Source organism: Helianthus annuus, chromosome 15, assembly GCF_002127325.2.
Source record: "Helianthus annuus cultivar XRQ/B chromosome 15, HanXRQr2.0-SUNRISE, whole genome shotgun sequence".
In the NCBI taxonomy this organism is placed as follows: Eukaryota; Viridiplantae; Streptophyta; class Magnoliopsida; order Asterales; family Asteraceae; genus Helianthus; species Helianthus annuus.
In genome coordinates this window covers 179,071-205,966 of record NC_035447.2, presented here as the reverse complement: position 1 = coordinate 205,966, position 26,896 = coordinate 179,071, and the positions used below count along the sequence as shown (strand labels likewise).

The window sequence follows — 26,896 nt, the reverse complement described above, 5'->3', positions numbered from 1 at the left end:
TATGAAAAGAGCTTAAGATTTATAACAAAAAATATTACTATTGTATATTGAAAGAGTTTAAGATTTATAACAAAAATATTATTGTATATGAAAAGAGTTTAAGATTTAGTTAACAAAAAATATTAATATTAAGATAGGGATACATATAAACACTCGAATTATTTAGTTAAATATTGTTATCCATATCCTCTACTTGTGGCCTAGTGATAGGAGTTTTGGATTTTTCAATGGAGACCCAAGTTCAATCTCACTTGTGTCATATTGGGGTGGATATATGCAATGAAGGATTTGGACTAGCCCTTGTGTGAGGTTGTTAGTTCGATTCTCGAGCCCAACCGGGTTTTCGCCCTACAGTGTGTTACGCCAGAGAATTCTGCTTTTGTAAAAAAAAAAAAAATTGTTATCCATATTTATCAAATTCCTTGTTCGTATAAATAAAGGTTTGTTAGGGCCTTATTATAAAAAAAAATAAGAGAGAAGCGGACGAAAAGAAAATTGCCGTTTGGAAATTCTGTTTTGTTTCAGAAATCTATAAATATGGCCGGAGGACAACATATTTGGTAGCCACATGGACTCTGTATTTTTCTTTTTAGCAAAAAAGAAAAAACCCTAATAAGTTACCGGTGGTTTTTAGTCCGACACTTTTGCAGTTTTGTTTCCCAAGTTTTCTGTGGTAGTTGTTATTCTATGTCAACCGCTGCACACCGCCGCCGTCTACCGGACTTGATGTCTGCAGTCGACCCGAATCGTTGTCAATGCAGCAGCAGCAGCGGCTACTTGACGGTTAAATGTTTAGGGGCATGTTGCCACCACCACAACAACTACTACTACTTTTTGTTAAGGAAGTTGGAGAAACGACGAGGGAAAACTACTCTTTTGGGGTTTGTTGTAATTATTATTGTTTGTGTGGTGGTTTTGTGTAAGCTTGCATATATGGCCGGGTGTCGTATGGCTGAAGCGGAGAGTAACAACGACTCCAGAACGATGTTCATCTTGAGAGACTACAAGCGTCATTCTATCAATGCTCAGAGACTATTATCATCTTCTTCCATCAAACTAAAATATTATCATCCTACTACTGTACGTACTTGATTCTTCTTTCTTTCTTTCATTCCTTTTCTTTTTTTTTTTTTTTTTACTTCATATTTTAGAAAAACAAAACTCATGCTTTAAAAATTCAGGTTTTTGATATTTTCTTTAATTTATTTACATGTCAATCCAATATTTAAAGAATGTCAGTAAGAGAGATTTTATTCGTCATTTAAATATATGATCATCAGATGTTTGTTTATTTAATTTTATATAAGTTGTTCTATAAATAAATAAATAAATTAAGAACAAGGAGTGGGAAGCAACAATGAAATGCAGATTCTTCTTAGAATTTTGACTTTTGACCAACAACCCTTGTAGATATAGAGGTTTTCTTTCCTTCTATATCTGACTTTGCAATTACCTTTTTACCCTCGCATTGTATTTAGATGGTTCCTAGATTAATGATGATTAATTTAAGTGTTGGATGCAATCTTTGTTTAGCGTAATGTGTTGTGATGTCTTGTTTGTTTCCCACAGGTTGAAGAAATTTGGATGAAACCAAACAGCAGTGATTATTATCAATGCATTGTTAGACCAAGGAACCGAATAAGTTAGTCGATCTTGTTTTTGTTATTACATATTATAAACCACCTACCGAATCATCAGTACCTGATGCCCTTGTCTATTTTTTTTTTATAGAGACAAGCTCAAGGACAAACGGGTATATTCTTGTGCATGCCAATGGTGGATTGAATCAGATGAGAACCGGGGTGAGTCCGTCATCATTTTGGATTAAACACCTCTTAGCTGAAAAGAATTACAAATAAAATTTATCTTAATTTGTTTGTATTTATACATTTAACGTATTCGAACTTCAAAATGTCTCATGGCAGATATGTGACATGGTTGCCATTGCTAAGATCATGAATGCGACCCTTGTTCTTCCTTCTCTTGATCATCAATCCTTTTGGACCGATCCGAGGTATGCCTTTTTGCACTTTTTAGGTATTGCCCATGTATAATTGTTCCTGGACAGAGCCTTAAATGGCCATTTGTTAGGCATCATGTGCATTCCTTACCAAATATAATTGCAATGTTTTCTAGTGCTATAAAGGTAACAAGTTAAAAAAAAAAAAAAATCTGAAAATGTTGCAATGTTTTCTAGTGCCATAAAGGTAACAAGTTAATTTTAAACTTTCTATTTTTTTCTAATAAACATTTTGAAGGGAGTAACAAATTAGAACTTTATGGGGTGATTATATGAACAATGACGTCTTCGTTTTTGCAGTGATTTTAAGGACATTTTTGACTGGAGACATTTTATGGATGTTTTAAAAGAAGATATTGAGATTGTAGAGTCTTTACCACCAGAATTAATGAGTACAAAACCACATCTTAAGGCTCCTATTTCATGGTCAAAGGTATGTATGTGTACGTACAATCTTTAAATCTGAAAGGAGAAATAAAGAAAAATATTTTGTTTGACGCCGGTGAATGCAGGCTAGTTACTATAGAGGGGAGATGTCTTTACTGTTGAAGAAACACAAAGTAATTAAGTTTACGCATACGGATTCAAGACTTGTGAACAATGGACTCGCTCCCTCTTTTCAAAAGCTTAGGTGTCGAGCCAACTATGAGGCCCTTCGTTACTCTCAGGAGATTCAAGAGCTAGGAAATAAGTTGATTGATAGACTTAGGAGCAGAGGAGAGCCTTATATTGCTCTTCATTTAAGGTAATCTTACTTCATCTGTCATTAATGTTAAGCCCAAACTTATTACAATGCAATCACAAAAATCTAATCTAGGAACAACATTAGTCAAGTTATACAGTAAGATCAGTTATGTTATTTTTTCTCCTTTTAATAAAAGTGCAGTCTGTTTGACTTTGAAAGTCAACCATTCGAATGCAATTATTAGTCAGTGTTTTCAGATAAATCTCTATGCCCATGATTGATGAAATATGATTAGTGTATTTACTCGAATTCCTAGCTGAGGGTTAAATTTGATGATGGGGGCTATGAAGGTCAAATTGCGGTTCTTGAAAGTGAAAAAATTGACTTGCAGATATGAGAAAGACATGCTTGCATTCACAGGGTGCAGCCACAACTTGACAGTAGATGAAGCAGAGGAGCTAAGAGCCATGAGATATGGTGTGAAGCATTGGAAAGAAAAGGAAATAAACAGCAAAGAAAGGAGACAACAAGGGGGCTGTCCTATGTCCCCCAGAGAAGCTGCTTTCTTCCTTAAAGCCTTGGGGTACCCTCCAACCGCCCAAATTTACATAGTCGCAGGTGAAATATACGGCGATACAAGCATGGACGCCTTTCAGAAGGAGTACTCAAACGTGTTTTCTCATACCACACTCATGACACAAGAGGAACTAGACTCGTTTAAGCAGTATCAAAATCGTCTTGCCGCAGTTGATCATATTGTTGCCCTTGAGAGTGATGTTTTTGTTTATACCTATGATGGGAATATGGCAAAGGTGGTCCAAGGGCATAGGAAGTTTGAAGGCTTCCGTAAGACCATCAGCCCTAATAGGTAGTTAAGTTTTTCTTAATTATTAAACTATTAGAAATATAACCCAAAACGGCACATTATTTAATCATTTGCATGTGTTGTGTTGTTGAATTCAGGCAACAATTTGTTAACTTGATAGATCGGTTGGACAATGGAGCGATAACATGGGACACGTTTAGTTCTCAAGTGAAGAGCAACCATATGGACCGGTTAGGAGCACCACATGAGAGGAAGGCCCGTGACTCTCCAAGAGTAGAAGAGAACTTCTATGCAAACCCGTATCCTGGGTGCATTTGCAGCAACAGTCTACATGTCGACGGAAGACCAAGCCAAAGAGTATCATTTTCGTCACAAAAATAGGCATTTAAGATTTAGCGCTTGTATAGCATACACAAAGGATCTTGCTTGACCACAGAACAAGGCGAATATCTACTTCATATTTTAGGGCCTATTATGAAGTCATTGATTTTAGAACATGGGGGTGGGTGTATTTAGCTTTTATACATTCAGATATATCTATATCTGCAATTATATTTCACATGATACAGAAAGATGATGTTAGGTGTTTCTCACATGACCATCATGTGCATTTGGATCTTGATTGTATCAGGCAACTGATCACCATTTTTAACGCTTATGTTTGTACTTTAGTGGATGATCGGGGCAACTAATATATATTTTTTTTATGTATGTCTACTTAGGCATCAACAAGGTTATAGTTACAAGGTATACAAACAACTCTCACGTGTTAAAATAATGTATACATATTTTGAAAATGATAGGATAATGAAAACCATGTAAGGTATTATGTATTATTACTATACTATTGATATTGATATGGGTACAATGAAATAGAATGAGAATAATTACTAAGAAATTTTAATTAAATCATACACTCTTAACTTTGGTAATGATTTACAACAAACATTAGCTATTATACATTCTCTAACACTCCCCTTTAGTTTAAGCGGGATGAAATCGAATGCTCAGAGTACCAAAGCGGAAAACAATACATATGTAAGTCTAATAAGAACAAACAATCTTGAAAAAAAAACATAAAGTAGCGAAAAAAAAAAACGTTCTGTGGCGGCAAGAGGCACGATTAGGGATGCAAATGAGCTCGAGCTTGGCTAAAAAAAGCTTGAACGAGCCGAGCTTATTATATGTAAGTATAATAAGAACATACAATCTTGAAAAAAATACATAAAGTAGCGAAAAAAAACGTTCTGTGGCGGTGAAGAAACACTAATTCAACACTAGGTTAGACTCAGCTGGTTCGTCTCGTAACAAGGGTCAATCTCTATTCTTTCCTTGCCAAACTCCTTAGTCTTTACGTAGAACCCTGCAAAACGAAGAAACACTGGTGAACTCGTTACATGGAGGAGAGGTTGGGGGTTCTCCTTGTAACCACCATCCGGCGTGAGAATAAGTGTTTGCTTTGAAGAATAAAATATGTGTATAGAGTAAGAGAAGCGATCCTTAAACCTGGAGATGAAGCCCTCTATTTATAGCCGAAGATTTGTGGAGGAGAAGGAAGGCGCCAGCTGGTCATTTGTCAACTGTCCAATTGTGGGGAATATCCATTTTGTCCATCTGACATGACAAGGCCCTTATTCTGTACTAGGGCTGACGTGGCGCATGGTTATTCCTTCCACCTTAGCGTCCTTTAGTACTTTATGTCGGATTGTTCCTGATTGTCCTTTGGAGATCTCGCGACTGGTTCTAACATCCGATGATTGGTGCCACGTTGTGTCCTTTCCTTATCTGTCGGGAATATTCTTTCTACGTCATCAGTGATGACTCACCTCTGTCTCCAGGTGTGTCCCTCATCCTTCTAGATCATTCTCGATGACGAGGTCAGGTCACAAGAGTTGTAAGGTCTCATGTATGCGCGTTCGTGCATACTATTTGAGACCACACCCCTTAATGTCCCCCCAATCCAGTGTTGCTTCTAGATGAGTGTGTCAGTTGGATGGAGCTCTAGACTTATAAGACGTTCTCATGATAGGACTAGGTGAGACATGCCTTTTAAATTTATCGTATTTGGAGAAGTGAATTCAATGATCCAAATCTGCATATGAAAGATGGCGTGTAGAGATGCGTCATATCGGCGTATGGGAGGACGTCGTACTGAGATGAGCCATATCGGCATATGGGAGCACGGCGTACTGAGATGAGCCATATCGGAGTATGGGAGCACGATGTACTATGATGAGCCATATCGGTATATGGGAACAATGCGTACTCAACTGCCTAAAAATGACGCATGGGATCATGGCGTGCTCAAGTGAGTTGGAACAACGCATGGGGCATGGTGTACTCACATGAGTTGGAACGGCGCATGGGAGCATGGCATACTCAACTGAGTAAAAATGGCGCATGGGAACCTGGCGTACTCAAGTGAGTTGGAACGGGGCATAGGGGCATGGCGTACTCAACTGAGTTAAACCGACACCTGGGAACATGTATTTAGGTTTCTTCTAAGATTGAAGGTTTCTGCTGAGCACCTGGGCTCATGGTTAGTGGGATTGATAGCGACCTCTGTCACTGTAGCACTGCAGTGTGAGATGGTTGTCGCATTGGGAAGTGTATCAGTCACTTTTGCAGGGGATGATAGGCATTTAGCCGCCACGCGCCCTAAAGTGGCGTCTTTTCAGTTTCTCCAACCTGACGTGTCGCTCACCTATTGGAGAAGGCTCCCCACTTGTCGGTACTGTTCCCCGTCGCATTAAATGTGATGGGTATAAATACTGGAGGCTCTTCCTTCTTAGAGAAAAATCATCCATCTTCTATCTTTTGAATTCTCTCTTAATATTATTTCTATTTCTTTCATCCTAATCTTAAAACTTATTTCTTCAGTCAACTTCATCGAAACTAGAGGGTTCTCGCAAAGGAAAGAAGTCGAAGGAACCGTTGAGAGCAGACTAAGCGGTTTTCAACTGGAAGGAAGATGAGTTCCAGCAGATCTGTCGGAACTTCCAGTTTCCGGCGAGTTGGGGTGCGACGCTCCCTTCTCCTGGTAGTACGGCGTTAGATGCCACTCCTGGGTATATGACCTTATATGTCGCGTTCTTTAAGGAGGGAAATTTCCGACTACCAATTACGAAGTTTGTTGGAGACGTTTTGACTAGGTATAGGCTCCATATTTCTCAGGTCAGCCATGTGGGAATGCCCCAGATTACTCATTTTGAGTTTATTTGCCGAGTGCAAAACTTGATTCCGACGATTGAGATGTTCAACGTCTTCTACTATGTCTCAGTCACTGCTGGATTCTACTAATTTAACTCTAGTACTGGGAATGTTCCGCCATGTAGTAAAGACCCTCCCAAGAGTCTGCATGATTGGAAACACAAGTTTATTTATATATGTCGTGGTGTGATTCCTAGGGGTATGCATGGGTTGGTTTGGGTCGGTTTTTACTATTATCCATAACCATAACCGCTAGTTCGGTTATGGAGTTTTGGTAACCATAACCAAAACCAAACTTCGGTTATGGTTAATCGGTTATGAAGTCGGTTATGGTTCGGTTTTGGTTAATTTCGGTTAAGTAACCAAGCAAGGTTTGAAATAAATAGGGTTGTGCACAATTCGAACTTAGCTTGAGCCTATTTTATAAGATAACGAAGACTAAACTTTTTGGTTAAACTACCGATTTAGAGTTCTCTTTAATAAAGTAATTCTCAAACAAAAACAATTATGGCCATAACACCTTAGTTCTTTATCAAAATAAATGACATCTATATCAAGATCATTTTTTACTAACATACTTTTATCTTAGTAAAAACCCTCTATATGGTTTTGTAAAACACAAATCTATTATATACAGTTAACATCACAACTTCGGTTCGGTTTCGGTTATATTCGGTTAATCAAAGCTTCATAACCATAACCATAACCGATTGAGCACCATTGGTTATATTGGTTATCGGTTATTAGTGGTTCGGTTATGTCGGTTATGGTTCGGTTATCGGTTATGGTGGTTAATTTGCTCACCCCTAGTGATTCCTATTGATATGCATGTCCGAAGGCCGAATGAAAAGGTGCCTAAGGAACCGGTGATCGAGTTTGTTGATCAACAATGGTACAAAACCTTTGTTGGGCGACCAACTCCTATGCTCCAACTTGATGAAGCAGCGCTTGTGGCTGCTGGGATGAGTATGTTATGGGCGCCCAAGAACCCAAGACATGCTCCTGCCTATGGATATAAGGGAAACTGTAAGAGTTTTTTAGTTTATAACTTCCTTTGTACTTGTATATAATTGTGTTGATTTGAGATATGATCTGGTTTGCAGCATATGGTTTGATGAATGCTTTGAACCCCAAAGTTTGTGGGGAGATGGCTGCCAGGATACATCCTGAAGGAGAGCTTCCGTGGCTGGAGCAAATAAAAGGTTACTTCCATCATCCTACAGAGGAGAGTTTAGCGGCGTATACCCCTGCACGCACAGGTGCCAACCCTTCTGTCTTTGCAAGACCAAAAACTATCATGTCCCCCACAAGGGAGGAGACTATTCTCCTCTCAAGTGAGGAGTCCATTGCTTCATCTGATGAGCTTGTGCATCGATCACGCTCAACCCGTGCAGGTGTTGACGTTGATCATGTTGGTGGATTTGGGACAACCAAGAATGTGGAGCATGTGGTCACGGCTCATGAGTCAGTTGCTAAAGAGTTAGCTCAGGAAGAGCCTGAGGTTCCAGTCCAACCGGGCGCATAGACCAGTGAGCAAACTTCCAGTCAAAGATATCTGGATTATGTTGTTGTTTCTGACACCCTGTCTGGCCTGGACGTAGGTGTTAGGCGTGCTGAAGAGGAACCTGACGAAGATCAAGTCACGATCACACAAATCATGGAGAAGAAAAGAAAAGAGTTGGCTGATGCCAAAGGTAAGCTAGATACTGAGGCAACCCTTAATATTTCGGAGAAGAAAAGACGATTAATGAGTCAACCTAAGGGCTCGGCTCCATCCGAAACTGAAGTTAACCATTCTATTTTCACATGGAAAAAATCAACCATTAAATTGGAGGTGATATTCGCAGCCTTGGATGGAAAGAAAGGTATTGTATTGTATTTATACTTGGTGAAAGTTTCGTAGTTGATTTTTTATTGTCGTGATTGTGACATGGTTGTGTGCGTAGGGTCGACGCCTGCGTCGGTGCAAAGGCAGCAGAAAATAACCATTCGGTGTCCTAAGGCCACCGTGTCAGACATTCCGATGATTCCTTGCCCAGAATCACCACCTGTTGTGCCTTTTTTGTTTCTCCACCTGGTGAACCTGTTATCCCATAAAATGCTAAGGGCAAAGGGTTGGAAAATGCACCAGAGACTGCTCATGTTGCAAAAGTAACGAATAGAACTCTTCCTGGACTGAATATTCGTGAAAAGGTAGATGGTTTAGAGACAGATGTTGAGTCTAGTGAGATGCCCCCCCCCCCCCCCAAAGAGTCACGAAGTTCACACGACGTGCACCGTTCGCGGGCGACATGGAGGGACGTGGTCATTCTGGTGAGCAAGGTGGTAGTGGGGCGGTAAGGAAAGAGGTTGGCGAGTCTTGGATGGAGCACAATCCTACTTGTGATAAATTACCACACATCTCGAATTGGTCACTTATCCAAGGTTCCCGAATGGACATTTTGGATAATTTTCATGAGTTTTACTTAATGTCTATGCCACCCGCTAAACGATTGTATCAAAAGCGTAGGGAGCGTTGGCGGTTATTTGATGTTCACGTGCATCACGCTGTTAACATGCTATCCACTACTCAAGAGATTGTTCGAGAGTGGAAATCGATGGGTGAACAAATTTTTGAGTTTGAAGAGCCACAATTAGGGGTGCAAATGAGCTGAGCTACTCGAGCTTGGCTAAAAAAAGCTTGAACGAGTCGAGCTTAAACGAACTCGAACCCGAGCCTAAAAACAAGCTCATTTAATAAACGAGCCTGAGATTCGCTTATCGAGCTCGATTCGGCTTACGAGCCTAAACGAGCCTACTGTTTACATAATTTTTTTATTAATATACTAAATATAAATTTAAATAATGATAATTAATATTTATAAAATTATGAAAAAAAAAATAACTAAATTATATATAAAATAATAACTAATTAGTAAATAATGAACGAGTCGAGCTTGAGCTTAAAAACTTACCTACGAGATCGGGCTTGAGCTTTCATAAGTTAAAAACGAGTCGAGTTCGGCCCGACTCATTTGCACCCCCAGGCAGGATATTAGGGCTATAACTGTGCTGACACAACGAAGGCATGGTGACGTTGATTATATACGTTTAGAGACTAAAAAAATCTTTATACACTGTCGCAACCCCCGATCCCTAATCCCCGGGAACGGGCGGCCGCGAGCCAGTTTCGGTGGTATCGCATTATTGTCTAATTTGGCAACGGAATTTTCATCAAGACCGTAGTTAGAAAATATTTTATCAGAGTAAAATACCACATTTCCATAATATTAAACACATGGGTAAAACCCAAGTTTTCAGTACACACATTTTCATAGGGATACACCCTATTTTATTTAATAAAAACATCTATTTTATCTTTAGGTAATTTTATTGCCACTTTTCCAAGCATTCAGTGCTGTCCAGCTGGCTTCTATTTGGCATTCACATTTTGTTACCTAAAACACGTTTTAAAAACATTTTGTCAGTGGGAAATACCGGTGAGTGAATCCCACTTTAATCAAGTTATCATAAAAACCATTTCACAGTATTGAGGGCGCATCCGCAATTATATTTGTTTCCAAGTTATATCAATTACCACCACACAGTACTGTCATTCTGACTTATGGTCATGTTACTCCTATCCAGGTTGTAAAAAATTTTGTATACAAACCCCAAATTTACCGACTGTAATTGTATTCTTACAAATACTCAATAACTGTTATTCGCATGGAAAAATATTTAAGGTTTTATAAAAACAGTTCACAAAATAGGTTTACAAAATGAGGATAACTCACATTGTTGTCTTAGGGTTTTCAGTAAGGATTTCTTGGGAATAATCTATAAATTACACAAATGCACGCGTGTTAGTATAATAACACATTTTAACGTTAGCAATACCCTCCACGAGACAGCATTCCAATGACTACGTCGGGCAGAACCACGAAAGCCATTACGGAACCCTAGATCAATCGGGCAGAGTATCTAATACGTCTCCAGGGGTTATGATACTTACATCGTAGCAGAACCTAACTATTTAGGGGGGTATAATACCCGAGTATAATGCCTACACTTTAGAAATTGAGATTGAGAAAAGAAAACTGAACGAATTCGACTGAGATCTGATGGCTCCTTTATATAGGGCCTCAGTTCCACTTTTACGCGGCCCGCGTAAGTGTCAACAACGGGCTACGCGGCCCACGTCAAACCCGGTCAACGCGATAGCTTGGCTGGGTCAGCTTATAGGTCTGCCGGGTGTTAGGCCACGTGGCGACCCAGGGTGTTGCCGCGCTCTTGATCTCTTGCAGCCCGCGTAAGACTCTTAAGAAGTCTACGCAGCCCGCGACAACTTTAAAACTCAATTTTTAGTTATTTTTAATAGTATTTAAGGTATTCGGGGCCCGTTTTCACATATGTGGTGTTTTTAGGGACATAGTGGGATATTTTAAATATTTTTAGACTGTTAGAAAATTTACGAGGGTGTCGGTTTACGGTTGTTATATCCTCCCCACCTTGTTTTAGAGCTCGTCCTCGAGGTCTACTGGAACAGGTGTGGATATTTCCTGCATTTCTGATTTAAGCTCCCATGTATATTTAGGTCCTCTTTTGGAGTCCCATTTCACTTTGACCAGAACTAATCTCTTATCCTTGAGATTTTTAATTTTCCTATCTTCAATCTGTAGAGGCCTTTCTACAAATTTGAGTTTTTCATTTACCTCTATATCCTTAAGAGGCACTACAAGTGATTCATCAGCTAAGCATTTCTTGAGATTAGATACATGAAATACATCATGTATTCCTGCCATTTCTATTGGCAGTTGTAGCTGATAAGCTACATGTCCTATTCTTCTAATAATCTCAAAAGGTCCAACATACCTGGGACTTAGCTTTCCCCGTTTGATGAATCTTACCACTCCTTTCCAAGGAGATACTTTTAACAATACTTTATCTCCTACTTGAAATTCCAACGGTTTACGTCGGTTATCAGCGTAGCTCTTTTGTCGATCACGTGCTGCTTTCAGTCGTTCCTTGACTTGAATGATCTTATCGGTTGTTTCCTGCACTATCTCAGGTCCAGATAATTGCTTTTCCCCAATTTCTGCCCAATAGACTGGGGTTCTGCACTTTCGTCCATAAAGTGCTTCGAATGGTGCAGCATTGATACTTGTGTGATAACTGTTATTATAAGAAAATTCTATTAAAGGTAAGTGATCGTCCCAATTACCTCCGAAATCAATTACACAAGCTCTAAGCATGTCCTCCATTGTCTGAATTGTCCTTTCGCTTTGTCCGTCCGTCTGAGGATGGTAAGTTGTGCTTAGATTCAACTTGGTTCCCATCGCTTTTTGGAAACTTGCCCAAAAATGAGAGGTAAAACGACTATCTCTGTCTGAAACAATTGATAAAGGTATTCCATGTAATGAAACAATTTCATTTACATACAATTTGGCTAATTGTCCCATACTAAAAGTTTCTTTCATTGGTAAGAAATGAGCTGACTTGGTTAGCCTATCTATAACCACCCAGATTGTATCATTACATTTTCTTGTTTTGGGTAATTTGGTAAGAAAATCCATTGTTATCAATTCCTATTTCCACACTGGCATTTCTAACTGTTGCAGCAATCCTGAGGGTTTCTGGTGTTCAGCTTTGACTTGTGAACAAGTTAAACATTTAGAAACATAAGCTGCTATATCCTTTTTCATTCCTATCCACCAGAAATTTTTCCTTAAATCCTGGTACATCTTATCACTTCCTGGATGCATCGTATATTTAGACTTATGGGCTTCTTCTAATATACGGTGGCGTAGGTCTCCTAATTTAGGTATCCACATTCTCTTTTTATGGAATCTCCAAATTTCATCTGTTCCTTGTTCTAATTCTTTAATCATTCCTTTTAATTTTTCAGTATCGTACTTGATTACTGATTCTTGTGCTTTTCTAATCTGATCATTTAAATCTACCTGTAGATTTAGCTTAAGAGAACGTACCGTTTTTGGCTTTTCATGATACTTTCGGCTTAAAGCGTCAGCCACTACATTGGCTTAACCTGCATGATATTGGATATTACAATCATAATCACTAAGTATCTCCATCCAGCGTCTTTGTCTCATATTCAACTATTTTTCCCGAAGACATACCTTAAACTCTTATGACCAGTGAATATGGTAAACTTACTGTAACACCTCGAATTTTTGTGTCCAATAATGTGTTAACACGTGTCATTTGTTTACACGTGGCATTGATGTTAAATAAAGGACTAATTTTGACAAACCTTGAAAGTATATAAATTCGAGGGTTATAAATGTCAACAAGGGTAAATATACTGTATAGTAGCCCTAAATAATGCTTGAACCTTCAAACGAATGAATCATAGATCATACAGAAGCGAAACGCGAAAGAAAGTGAAAGATTACAAGCCACAGGGGTTAACCGTGTCAACATGTTTAATTATACCTCTGAGTGACCCTTTGACGTTCCCAAGGCTTGTAACGGTATTATACACTCACTAAAATATAATATATAAATTTCGCGAAGTTTCGTTATGAAACGAGAAAGTTACGATCGAATTCGTAGGAGAAGGGTTAAAAGCGTCAATAATGAAAGTTAAGACTTTCTGAATAATTAATAAACAAACCGGGGACTTAACAACGCGGGTAAATAACACGAGGTCCTTAGTTGTAATTAACCGAGGGCCAAACCGCAAAGTTACCCCTTCAAACCCGAAAGGTCAGGTAAATCATTACGAAAGATTTCGTTATTAATTACCAGGATTTCGTAATCATTTCAAAAGATTTAAAATTTCTGGAAACCAGGCCTCTCGCGACCCGCGTGATGGTTATGGTTAAGTTGAGGCGGGCCGCGAGCCTTCTCTTTTACACGCCTGATATTCAAATCTTAGGCGACCCGCATTAAAATGGCATGGAACTCCCATGCGGGCCGCGTGGGACGCCCAGATGCAGAAAGTTGTAACATCTTGCCTTTTGAGCATTATGAACGACCAAGAACCAATAAATGAGGCATGGGTGCCCCCTACTCGACCCATAATCCTCCAAGACACCTGCCATTCATCCAAGGGCACTTGTAGACCCTTGTGTGATGATCTTGGACCATGACATTGGCTATAAATAGCAAGGTTATGTCCATAAGTTCATCACAACTCAAAACACTTCTATCTGATCATTTCAAGAGCATCCAAGTCTTCTTCTTTGCTCTACAGACAAGTCTCAAGCTTCTGTAAGTGATCTAACCCTTTGTGGTTTCACATTTCCTTAGTAAATAGCTAAAAACCAAACCGTCGTAACTACGGTTTGACTTTACAATAAATCAGTGATGGTTCAGTCTTATGACGGATCAAAAGTAGTTATGAGCTGGTAATTATGTGGGTAATAAACCTCTAAAAGGGTTCCCCCTGATCACCACTCTAACTATGTCAAATATCGAGTCAAACGCGCACTTAAAAAGTCAACAGAAAGCTATTTTAGCGATTTATGCATAATCTGTAATGTACATACTAAGAAACCTGTTTTGACACTCATAAAATATGATATTAAGTATATAAACTTGTTTGCGCTCGTTTGAATCGACCATTTGCTATATTGACTCGGTTCGGAGCCGAATGTCGCAAAAGTTTGACTTTTGCATTGACTTCAGTTCTGACCCGTTTTAGTGAGGTATAGATATACCTTAGGACTCTCTTAGGACCAGGTCACATATTGGTATAAACCTCTGTGATCGGTTCATGAGTTATCCGAGTCTTTTGCGCATTCCCGTCATTCGCCTAAAAGTTGACCGTAACGCCATTTTGAAAATAAAACGAGTATTTCGGACACGTGAACGGACCATAACCTTGCTTATTAAATTATAAGCATGTCCTTAAAGTTTAACGTCAATCCGAGGTCTAGAATGAGAGTTATGCTAATTAGCGTAATTTAAATAAACTTTTGTAATAAACGGCGCAATTAGCATAACGCCCATCTAAACCAAGATTTCGTCACCAAAACTTTTACCCACTGTATTAAAATAATATTTTGGGAATTTTAAAGATTTTTAATAATTTTTACCTCGCTCATAACCTGCGGTTATGGCCACGGTTCGGTAAATACCGAATATGCCCTTTTCGGCCAAAACATGAGTTCTACAAGGTCTTTTGACCCGATTCCAGTTGCTACTGGTTCCAAATAATAAATAAAGTATTTTAAGCTTTATAAGCTGTACGGGAAACTCAGATTTCCTGTAGAACTCGAAAAGCTCTTTAAAAGTCTTTAAAATGACCGAAAAACCCCTACGGGGCGTAATATTAACTAAAACTCGTTACGGGCATCACGGAAGGTATCCTACTGATACCACAACCTCTTTAAGGCATATTGACTTAGGAAATAAGCGTACGACTCTCATGGTTAACCGTTTCGCCTATTGCGCGCACGGTTCGGCTTATGAAACTAGTTTTCATAAATTAGCCGATACGGGTCAAATTATATTATTTGGACCCCAAAATCCAGAGTGTGAACCATAAACCCATATAAAACAAGTCTCTGAACTTGTTGGGTCAGAATCGCACTCCATTCTCGGTTTTCGCCTTTTCGCGCGATTAAACCATATTTATATTCCGGAACCAACCGGTCTAGGCTACGGCCACTATAAAGACCCGTTAGGATTCTAAGAGGTTAATTAAAACCTTCGTTCCAGATTAGGAGCCCCGGTAAAAGCTATCGGCGATTTAATCGAACTAAGGATATATACTTGCAAAGGTAAATACTTTAACTTATTTCCCCTATATGGGCTTGGGTTACGGTATATTAATACCGCTTGATTGAGCATTATATTCTTCCATCGCTTAGGTGGTTAATTAAATAATATGATCGGCTCATTTAAACAGTTTTGTTTCTTAAAAGCCTTTGGGGGGTTTAATGACCGTTGTCCCGGATATCCTTGGCATCATTTTACGAAATGGCCACGACCATCGACATCCCGGTGTAGGCGTACACCCGGTATATATTGTCGACATTAAATTAAAAGACGTAGCCGTTGGTTTTTATACTACGGTTTTACGCAATGTGGTGTGTCTATAAATCTTTAACCCGGCACGACCCGGGCTACTGAACGCATAAAAGAACATGTAAAACGTTCACAAGATTTTAATAATTTTCCCAAGTTATAAAAGAGTTTGTGCCTTGTGCATTCAAATCAATTTTAATAAACATTTTCAAATGTGTCAGTTGAATGTATTTACCAGTGTAAACTGACGTATTTTCCCCAAAAAGACTAAATGCAGGTACTATACGAAATGGGCTGGTTTTGGCTTCCTAAGCATCGTAAATAGTCTCGCAAACTCGATGCAGTGTCTGAATGAACAATATTTTCTTATTTGATCCGCTGTGGATATTCGACTTCTGTAATACATTTGATATTACAACCAGAGGTTGAATATATATTTATCTTTAAGCTTCCGCTGTGCATTATATAATTGTGTGGTTTGACTATATTGTTGCCAACATCGTCACGGTAAATCCCCCACCGGGCCCACCGGTGAGACACGTGGAAATCGGGGTGTGACAGGTTGGTATCAGAGCCAACATTGAGTGAATTAAACACTATCCTATTGTGTTTAATCTCAATGACACTATTGCACATACTTGAGTCTAGACAAGAACTTAGGACAAATTCGAATTGTTATTCCAGTTTTGTCTTTTTCTTTTATTATTGGAATTTAAAGTTTTATAAAGCAGGAAAATGCCACCTGTTATATTCCGAGGAAGAGGAAGGGGAAGAAGAGGCAGAGGAGATATCGTGACACATCACGATAACGAAGCTGGACCATCAGGTACAAGACATCCTTCAATGACAAGGAGCGAAGAACCACAACGACGAAGAGATCTTTACGAACCCGCGAGGCATTCCACCTCGCACAGCTCGACGCCATCTTACCGGCACTCCTTCGGGCCAAACTCAGAGAATGATCCCAACAACCCACAACCTTCCTTCATACCTCTACAACGTTCGGTATCGCACCGAAATTACGACGACCCTACTCCATACTTCATAGGTCAGTTTAATCCGGCTGACTACATACAGGAACCTTCAGGCTTTGTTCCACTAGGGCCACAAGATCACTTCTCCGAGGACCATATGGATGAAGATACTGATCCAACTGAACCTGCTCGTGGTACGCCCACGCATCCGATAGAAGTCTCTGATGGGTCATCCTTCCATGGCACACCCTATCAGGGGCCAGACAGTTTCCAAGCGTTGTTTGACCGACATGAGTGGTACTACACGCCACCTCAACAGACATCACAACAACCGCGACATCCACAGGATCCCTCTGAGGATTCACGCTTTGAGGCAGTTACGCCACCACCTCCGCCACCGGCGCAACCAGTAATGCCTGATCCGCCGAGGCGTAGGAGGACAAATGCTCGTATGTCCACACGAGGAGGAGGGGGTATCCACTTCAGCACCCCTCGACACTCTAGTAGTAGCCACTATCCGCCACTACAAGAAGAAGGACCTTCAAGTCCTATACAGGAGGCGAACTCCGCACCAGCTGCACAAAATTCGCCACCATTTGGGTATGACCAACCCATACCTGCTTACACGGGTCCAACGGCTTACAACCCGTTCGAACCGTCACAAGCACAATACAACTACAATTATGAACGCGACCCATATGTGGTGTCGGCTAGATATAATGCGCGCTACCCTGACGGAGCTCATGGGAACATGGGACCACCGGACTACTCAGCTCATGGGTATCCAATACCTCCCAGACCCCCAGTTCCGCAACAAGCGCCACAACCACGTTTCTCTCCTCCTGAACAGGAAGAGATACTCCATCGACTAGATCGTGTGGAGAGAGAGTTCGAGGAAGAAAAGAAAAGCCACCGAGGATTTCTCAAGGGCTTGGCGAACCTACTAAAGGGCAAAAAGAAGAAACGTGACCATTAGCCCTTAATAGTTGTACTAATGTAATTTCTATTTTGAAATAAGTCCCTGCGTGGACACCTATCGTATTTCAGTCCCTACGTGGACTTATCTTTTAGTCCTTACATGGACACCTATCTTGTATTAGTCCCTGCGTGGACTTGTCACTTATTTTAAACCTCTATGGAGGTATGTACTATTTGAAAGACCCGTTTAGGGCAATATGTAATTGTATTTGAGATTATGAAATGTATGTTATGAGTTTTGTTTTAATATGTATAAAATAAATCAAAACCGTTCCTTTTATATTGATCTGCCTAGATAAAGAATCTTAAAAGGTGAAACCTAGCTTGGTGTCTTTTAAGATCCAGTCAAGATGGTACGACCTAATTGAATAGATTCTGATTCCCTGTTAACCTCTGTACGCATGTTAACAATCATGGCAGATGTGATTCATTAAAATCACGCACGTCATTCTTATACAATAATCCTTTAAGGATTTCAAAACCCAACTAAATGATTTATAAATCGTGGGTTAAATCACCAATGAAGGTGATCAACCATATTAAAACATCCATTAGTGATGTAGTGCCTACGGGCCAATATTATTAAAACATCCATTAGGGATGTAGTGCCTACGGGCCAATCTTATTAAAACATCCATTAGTGATGTAGTGCCTACGGGCCAATATTATTAAAACATCCATTAGAGATGTAGTGCCTACGGGCCAACCTTATTAAAACATCCATTAGAGATGTAGTGCCTACGGGCCAACCATATTAAAACATCCATTAGAGGTGTAGTGCCTATGGGCCGTAATAATTGTCTTATAACGACAAAAGGCAGTGGTGGTCTATGACTCGCTGTCAGAAAGAGATAAAAGAACTACGGTTCAAATCTCTATGCCTTTGATTCTTTGAAATCTCGGCTAATAATATAAAACATCCTCGTAATTAGGCTTTATGCCGCCAATGTTATTGATATAGCTAAAATAGGATGTATTCAAATCCTAAGATTTAATGAGTAATAAGTTAACCAAATATGGTCTCTGTTACCATGGTTGACAAATTGTCATAAAAGACAATTATATAATAATCTCCTGAATAAAATTTTGTTATCTTCTGTAACGGATTCAAGTTACAATGGCGGATCCCAACGGAAAGAATAGCCATACTAATGATGACGAATACGACAATGCGCCAGTGCATTTGACAGGCGCACAACTGAAGGCTCTGATTGACAATGCTGTTCAGGCAGCTCTTGATCGTCAATATACTGAGTCCCAAGGCAGAACCGTGTCAAAATCACCCTCTAAACCAAAGACACACTCCAAACCACCCTCTCAACCCAAGAAAGATGACGACAAACACTCGTCCACTGAGAACAGCGTTCATCGCGATAGAGAATATACTGATGCATCAAATGCTAAGGGTTGCACCTACAAATACTTTGTATCTTGTAAGCCCCGGGAATTTACAGGGGAGAAAGGTGCTGTGGATTGTATCACCTGGCTAGATGAGATGGACACTATTGTGGACATCAGCGGGTGTGCAGAGAGGGATGTGGTGAAGTATGTGTCCCAGTCATTTAAGGGCGATGCCCTGGCATGGTGGAGGGTGTTGGTGCAGGCATCTGGTAAGTCTGCTTTGTACAAGATGACATGGGAGGAATTTATTGCTCTCATTAAGGAAAACTACTGCCCTCAGCATGAGGTTAAGAAGATCGAGGCTGACTTTGTGTCACTGGTGATGACGAACCTGGACTGCCAGGCATATTTGACGAGTTTCAATACAATGTCTCGTCTGGTCCCATACCTTGTGACCCCAGAACCTCGAAGAATTGCCCGTTTCATTGGGGGCTTGGAGCCCGCGATAAAGGCAAGTGTAAAGGCCTCTCGGCCGACGACCTTCAGGTCAGTTACTGACCTCTCCTTGTCTCTCACCTTAGACGCTGTCCGTCTAAGGACACTAAGGAACAAGGAGGCTGAGAAGAGAAAACGTGAGGATGATACCTCACGAAGATCAGGGAAGAAGCACCGTGGAAACGGTGAAGGCAAAAGAGGGTCGGAGGCAAAGAAAGATGGGCAAGCTGGTGAAAGGCCCAACTGCAAAATCTGCAAGAAACCCCACTCTGGGAAATGCAGGTTTGCGGCGAATTCACAGTCGCAATCAAAGACTCCTTCCTGTGGACTGTGCAAGTCCAAGGATCATAAGACTGTGGATTGCAAAAAGATCAAAGATGCAACCTGCTATGGTTGTAATGAAAAAGGGCATATCAAGAGTAACTGCCCTAAGTATACCAAGAAGGCGGAAGAGACCAAGAAGTCAAATGCGAGAGTTTTTCGCATGGATGCAAAGGAAGCGGTCCAGAACGACAACGTGCTTACAGGTACTTTTCTCGTAAATAATATATTTGCAAGAGTACTATTCGATTCTGGCGCCGATAAATCCTTTGTAGACCAGAAATTTTGCCAACTACTAAATATGCCTATCAAAACCCTTGATATGAAATACGAAGTAGAGTTAGCAGACGGCACGATAGAAACCGTCTCAACTGTTCTAGAAGGATGTGAAATATCCATTAGGAATCATTCTTTTCCTTTATCCCTACTTCCCTTCAAATTAGCGGGTTTCGACATTGTGCTAGGCATGGACTGGTTATCCCGTAATCAGGCCCAAATCATTTGCGGCAAAAGGCACATAGTATTAAAGACTCCGAGTGGCGAATCGCTTACCATTCAAGGAGATACGCAGTACGGGTTACCCGAGGACGTATCTATGCTCAAAGCTTCAAGGTGTTTGAACAGAGGATGCGTAATTTACATGGCTCAGGTGATAATAGAAGAACCTAAGCCGAAGATCGAGGATCTTCCTGTCATTTCTGAATATCCCGAGGTTTTTCCTGAAGAACTACCTGGTTTGCCACCAGATAGACAAGTGGAGTTCAGAATAGACATCATTCCTGGAGCAGCTCCGATAGCGAGAGCACCTTACAGGCTAGCTCCAACGGAAATGAAAGAACTGAGGACCCAGTTGGATGAACTGCTGGCGAAAGGTTTTATTAGACCTAGTTCATCTCCCTGGGGAGCACCAGTCCTATTTGTAAAGAAGAAGGACGGATCGATGCGGTTGTGCATCGACTATCGAGAGCTAAATAAAGTTACCATAAAGAATAGATATCCTTGCCGAGGATCGATGATCTATTCGATCAGCTGCAAGGAGCAAGCTATTTCTCGAAGATCGACTTGAGGTCGGGCTATCATCAGCTAAGGGTCAGAGATGAAGATGTACATAAGACAGCATTTAGGACTCGCTATGGTCATTACGAGTTCCTGGTGATGCCTTTTGGGCTCACAAATGCACCGGCTGCGTTCATGGATCTCATGAATCGCGTCTGCAAGCCGTATTTGGACAAATTTGTCATCATCTTCATCGACGATATCCTTATATATTCAAAAAGCCAAGCTGACCACGAGAAGCACCTCCGTTGTATTCTCGAATTATTACAGCGTGAGAAGCTCTACGCCAAATTCTCGAAATGTGAATTCTGGCTAAGAGAGGTTCAGTTTCTAGGTCACGTTGTAAGTGAGCGTGGTATCCAAGTGGATCCTGCTAAGGTAGAGGCAGTCATGAACTGGCAAGAGCCAAAGACACCTACCGAAATTCGTAGTTTCCTGGGATTGGCAGGTTACTACAGGAGATTTATTGAGAATTTTTCGAGGATTGCTGCGCCCTTGACTTCCTTGACCAAGAAGAAAGAAAAGTACATCTGGGGCCCAAAGCAGCAAGAGTCCTTCGAAATACTGAAGCAAAAGCTAAGCAACGCACCTGTGCTGACATTACCAGAAGGTACAGATGAATTCGTAGTTTACTACGATGCATCACACACGGGCATGGGGTGTGTGCTTATGCAGAAGGGCAAGGTGATTGCCTATGCTTCAAGGCAATTAAAAGTGCACGAAAAGAATTACACCACCCATGATTTGGAGTTGGGTGCCGTTGTATTTGCACTGAAATTGTGGAGGCACTACCTTTATGGTATTAAATTTGTGATTTATTCTGATCACAAAAGCCTTCAGCACCTGTTCAACCAAGAGGAGTTGAACATGAGGCAGCGCCGTTGGATGGAAACCTTGAATGACTATGATTGCGAGATCAGGTACCATCCCGGCAAAGCGAATGTGGTCGCTGATGCCTTAAGCAGGAAAGAAAGGGTAAAACCTATTCGAATCAATGCCAAGAGCATTGAAGTCAAGAACAATTTAATTGAAAGGATTTTAGCTGCACAGCGAGAGGCTGTGTTGGAAACTAATTATCCTAATGAAAAGTTAGGAGTAACTGAGGAGCAGTTGACTCTTAGCAAGGATGGAATCCTTAGACTGAACGGACGTATATGGGTTCCGATCTATGGAGGACTACGAGATGTTATCCTCCAGGAAGCCCATAGTTCCAGATATTCAGTCCATCCTGGTGCTGACAAGATGTATCAAGATTTAAAGGCAAGCTATTGGTGGATAGGCTTGAAAAAGTCTGTGGCCGCACATGTAGCAAAGTGCTTGACTTGTGCTCAAGTCAAAGCCGAGCACCAAAAGCCGTCTGGCTTGCTACAACAGCCTGAACTTCCCGAGTGGAAGTGGGAATGCGTAACTATGGATTTCATAACCAAGTTACCCAAAACCAGGAAAGGAAACGATACAATATGGGTCATAGTCGATAGGCTGACTAAATCAGCTCATTTTCTACCCATCAAGGAGACGTATAGCTCCGATATGTTAGCCCAACTTTATGTTGATAAGATTGTAGCCTTACACGGTATACCTGTGACTATTATCTCCGACAGGGATACCAGGTACACGTCTCACTTCTGGAAGAGTTTCCAGCAATCTTTGGGCACGCGTTTAAACTTTAGTACGGCTTACCATCCACAGACGGACGGTCAAAGTGAGCGTACCATCCAAACGCTAGAAGACATGCTTCGTGCATATGCGATCGATTTAGGTGGTAACTGGGATAAGAATCTACCCCTGATCGAATTCTCCTACAATAATAGCTACCACACCAGCATAAAGGCTGCGCCTTTCGAGGCATTATACGGTAGGAAATGTAGATCGCCTGTTTGTTGGGCGGAAGTAGGAGAGGGCCAATTATCAGGACCAGAGATAGTTTTCCAGACGACGGACAAGATTGTCCAGATCCGGGAACGTCTCAAGGCTGCCCGCGATAGGCAGAAAAGCTACGCTGATCCAAAACGTAAGGATCTTCACTTCGAAGTAGGTGAAAAAGTGTTGCTTAAGGTATCACCCTGGAAGGGGGTGATGCGTTTCGGCAAGAAGGGCAAACTGAGTCCGAGATACATAGGACCTTTTGAGGTCATTGAACGTATCGGGTCAGTCGCCTATAAGTTGAACTTGCCTGAAGAGCTCAATGGAATTCACAATGTGTTCCACATCTGCAATCTCAAAAAGTGCTTCGCCGATGAATCATTGGTGATTCCACACACAGATGTGCATATAGATGAGAGCTTAAAATTTATAGAAAAACCTTTGTCGATTGAAGATCGACAGGTGAAGAAGCTTCGAAGAAAGCACGTACCGATTGTAAAGGTCAAATGGGATGCTCGTAGAGGTCCCGAATATACGTGGGAAGTCGAAGACACAATGAAAGAAAAGTACCCCTATTTATTTGAGTAAATCTCGGGTCGAGATTTATTTTAATGGGGTGAGGATGTAACACCTCGAATTTTTGTGTCCAATAATGTGTTAACACGTGTCATTTGTTTACACGTGGCATTGATGTTAAATAAAGGACTAATTTTGACAAACCTTGAAAGTATATAAATTCGAGGGTTATAAATGTCAACAAGGGTAAATATACTGTATAGTAGCCCTAAATAATGCTTGAACCTTCAAACGAATGAATCATAGATCATACAGAAGCGAAACGCGAAAGAAAGTGAAAGATTACAAGCCACAGGGGTTAACCGTGTCAACATGTTTAATTATACCTCTGAGTGACCCTTTGACGTTCCCAAGGCTTGTAACGGTATTATACACTCACTAAAATATAATATATAAATTTCGCGAAGTTTCGTTATGAAACGAGAAAGTTACGATCGAATTCGTAGGAGAAGGGTTAAAAGCGTCAATAATGAAAGTTAAGACTTTCTGAATAATTAATAAACAAACCGGGGACTTAACAACGCGGGTAAATAACACGAGGTCCTTAGTTGTAATTAACCGAGGGCCAAACCGCAAAGTTACCCCTTCAAACCCGAAAGGTCAGGTAAATCATTACGAAAGATTTCGTTATTAATTACCAGGATTTCGTAATCATTTCAAAAGATTTAAAATTTCTGGAAACCAGGCCTCTCGCGACCCGCGTGATGGTTATGGTTAAGTTGAGGCGGGCCGCGAGCCTTCTCTTTTACACGCCTGATATTCAAATCTTAGGCGACCCGCATTAAAATGGCATGGAACTCCCATGCGGGCCGCGTGGGACTCCCAGATGCAGAAAGTTGTAACATCTTGCCTTTTGAGCATTATGAACGACCAAGAACCAATAAATGAGGCATGGGTGCCCCCTACTCGACCCATAATCCTCCAAGACACCTGCCATTCATCCAAGGGCACTTGTAGACCCTTGTGTGATGATCTTGGACCATGACATTGGCTATAAATAGCAAGGTTATGTCCATAAGTTCATCACAACTCAAAACACTTCTATCTGATCATTTCAAGAGCATCCAAGTCTTCTTCTTTGCTCTACAGACAAGTCTCAAGCTTCTGTAAGTGATCTAACCCTTTGTGGTTTCACATTTCCTTAGTAAATAGCTAAAAACCAAACCGTCGTAACTACGGTTTGACTTTACAATAAATCAGTGATGGTTCAGTCTTATGACGGATCAAAAGTAGTTATGAGCTGGTAATTATGTGGGTAATAAACCTCTAAAAGGGTTCCCCCTGATCACCACTCTAACTATGTCAAATATCGAGTCAAACGCGCACTTAAAAAGTCAACAGAAAGCTATTTTAGCGATTTATGCATAATCTGTAATGTACATACTAAGAAACCTGTTTTGACACTCATAAAATATGATATTAAGTATATAAACTTGTTTGCGCTCGTTTGAATCGACCATTTGCTATATTGACCCGGTTCGGAGCCGAATGTCGCAAAAGTTTGACTTTTGCATTGACTTCAGTTCTGACCCGTTTTAGTGAGGTATAGATATACCTTAGGACTCTCTTAGGACCAGGTCACATATTGGTATAAACCTCTGTGATCGGTTCATGAGTTATCCGAGTCTTTTGCGCATTCCCATCATTCGCCTAAAAGTTGACCGTAACGCCATTTTGAAAATAAAACGAGTATTTCGGACACGTGAACGGACCATAACCTTGATTATTAAATTATAAGCATGTCCTTAAAGTTTCACGTCAATCCGAGGTCTAGAATGAGAGTTATGCTAATTAGCGTAATTTAAATAAACTTTTGTAATAAACGGCGCAATTAGCATAACGCCCATCTAAACCAAGATTTCGTCACCAAAACTTTTACCCACTGTATTAAAATAATATTTTGGGAATTTTAAAGATTTTTAATAATTTTTACCTCGCTCATAACCTGCGGTTATGGCCACGGTTCGGTAAATACCGAATATGCCCTTTTCGGCCAAAACATGAGTTCTACAAGGTCTTTTGACCCGATTCCAGTTGCTACTGGTTCCAAATAATAAATAAAGTATTTTAAGCTTTATAAGCTGTACGGGAAACTCAGATTTCCTGTAGAACTCGAAAAGCTCTTTAAAAGTCTTTAAAATGACCGAAAAACCCCTACGGGGCGTAATATTAACTAAAACTCGTTACGGGCATCACGGAAGGTATCCTACTGATACCACAACCTCTTTAAGGCATATTGACTTAGGAAATAAGCGTACGACTCTCATGGTTAACCGTTTCGCCTATTGCGCGCACGGTTCGGCTTATGAAACTAGTTTTCATAAATTAGCCGATACGGGTCAAATTATATTATTTGGACCCCAAAATCCAGAGTGTGAACCATAAACCCATATAAAACAAGTCTCTGAACTTGTTGGGTCAGAATCGCACTCCATTCTCGGTTTTCGCCTTTTCGCGCGATTAAACCATATTTATATTCCGGAACCAACCGGTCTAGGCTACGGCCACTATAAAGACCCGTTAGGATTCTAAGAGGTTAATTAAAACCTTCGTTCCAGATTAGGAGCCCCGGTAAAAGCTATCGGCGATTTAATCGAACTAAGGATATATACTTGCAAAGGTAAATACTTTAACTTATTTCCCCTATATGGGCTTGGGTTACGGTATATTAATACCGCTTGATTGAGCATTATATTCTTCCATCGCTTAGGTGGTTAATTAAATAATATGATCGGCTCATTTAAACAGTTTTGTTTCTTAAAAGCCTTTGGGGGGTTTAATGACCGTTGTCCCGGATATCCTTGGCATCATTTTACGAAATGGCCACGACCATCGACATCCCGGTGTAGGCGTACACCCGGTATATTGTCGACATTAAATTAAAAGACGTAGCCGTTGGTTTTTATACTACGGTTTTACGCAATGTGGTGTGTCTATAAATCTTTAACCCGGCACGACCCGGGCTACTGAACGCATAAAAGAACATGTAAAACGTTCACAAGATTTTAATAATTTTCCCAAGTTATAAAAGAGTTTGTGCCTTGTGCATTCAAATCAATTTTAATAAACATTTTCAAATGTGTCAGTTGAATGTATTTACCAGTGTAAACTGACGTATTTTCCCCAAAAAGACTAAATGCAGGTACTATACGAAATGGGCTGGTTTTGGCTTCCTAAGCATCGTAAATAGTCTCGCAAACTCGATGCAGTGTCTGAATGAACAATATTTTCTTATTTGATCCGCTGTGGATATTCGACTTCTGTAATACATTTGATATTACAACCAGAGGTTGAATATATATTTATCTTTAAGCTTCCGCTGTGCATTATATAATTGTGTGGTTTGACTATATTGTTGCCAACATCGTCACGGTAAATCCCCCACCGGGCCCACCGGTGAGACACGTGGAAATCGGGGTGTGACACTTACTACCATAAAGGTAATGTCTCCAAATCTTAAGGGCAAAAATTATGGCTCCTAGTTCTAGATCATGGGTTGGATAATTCTCTTCATGATTCTTAAGTTGTCTAGATGCGTAAGCTATAATTATTTGACGTTGCATCAATACACATCC

General features: G+C 40.5%; 1 protein-coding gene across 1 annotated transcript; it reads left to right on the top strand.

Annotated features, from left to right (window-relative positions):
* Positions 1-565: 565 nt before the first annotated feature.
* LOC110909915 (O-fucosyltransferase 19) lies at positions 566-4,202 on the top strand. Its single transcript, XM_022154643.2, has 8 exons — positions 566-1,080; positions 1,570-1,642; positions 1,732-1,802; positions 1,926-2,014; positions 2,321-2,453; positions 2,533-2,765; positions 3,097-3,573; positions 3,669-4,202. Exons 1-8 carry the CDS (start codon positions 688-690, stop codon positions 3,910-3,912), a joined length of 1,713 nt encoding a protein of 570 aa, XP_022010335.1. The 5' UTR covers positions 566-687; the 3' UTR covers positions 3,913-4,202.
* The last annotated feature ends 22,694 nt before the right edge of the window (positions 4,203-26,896 follow it).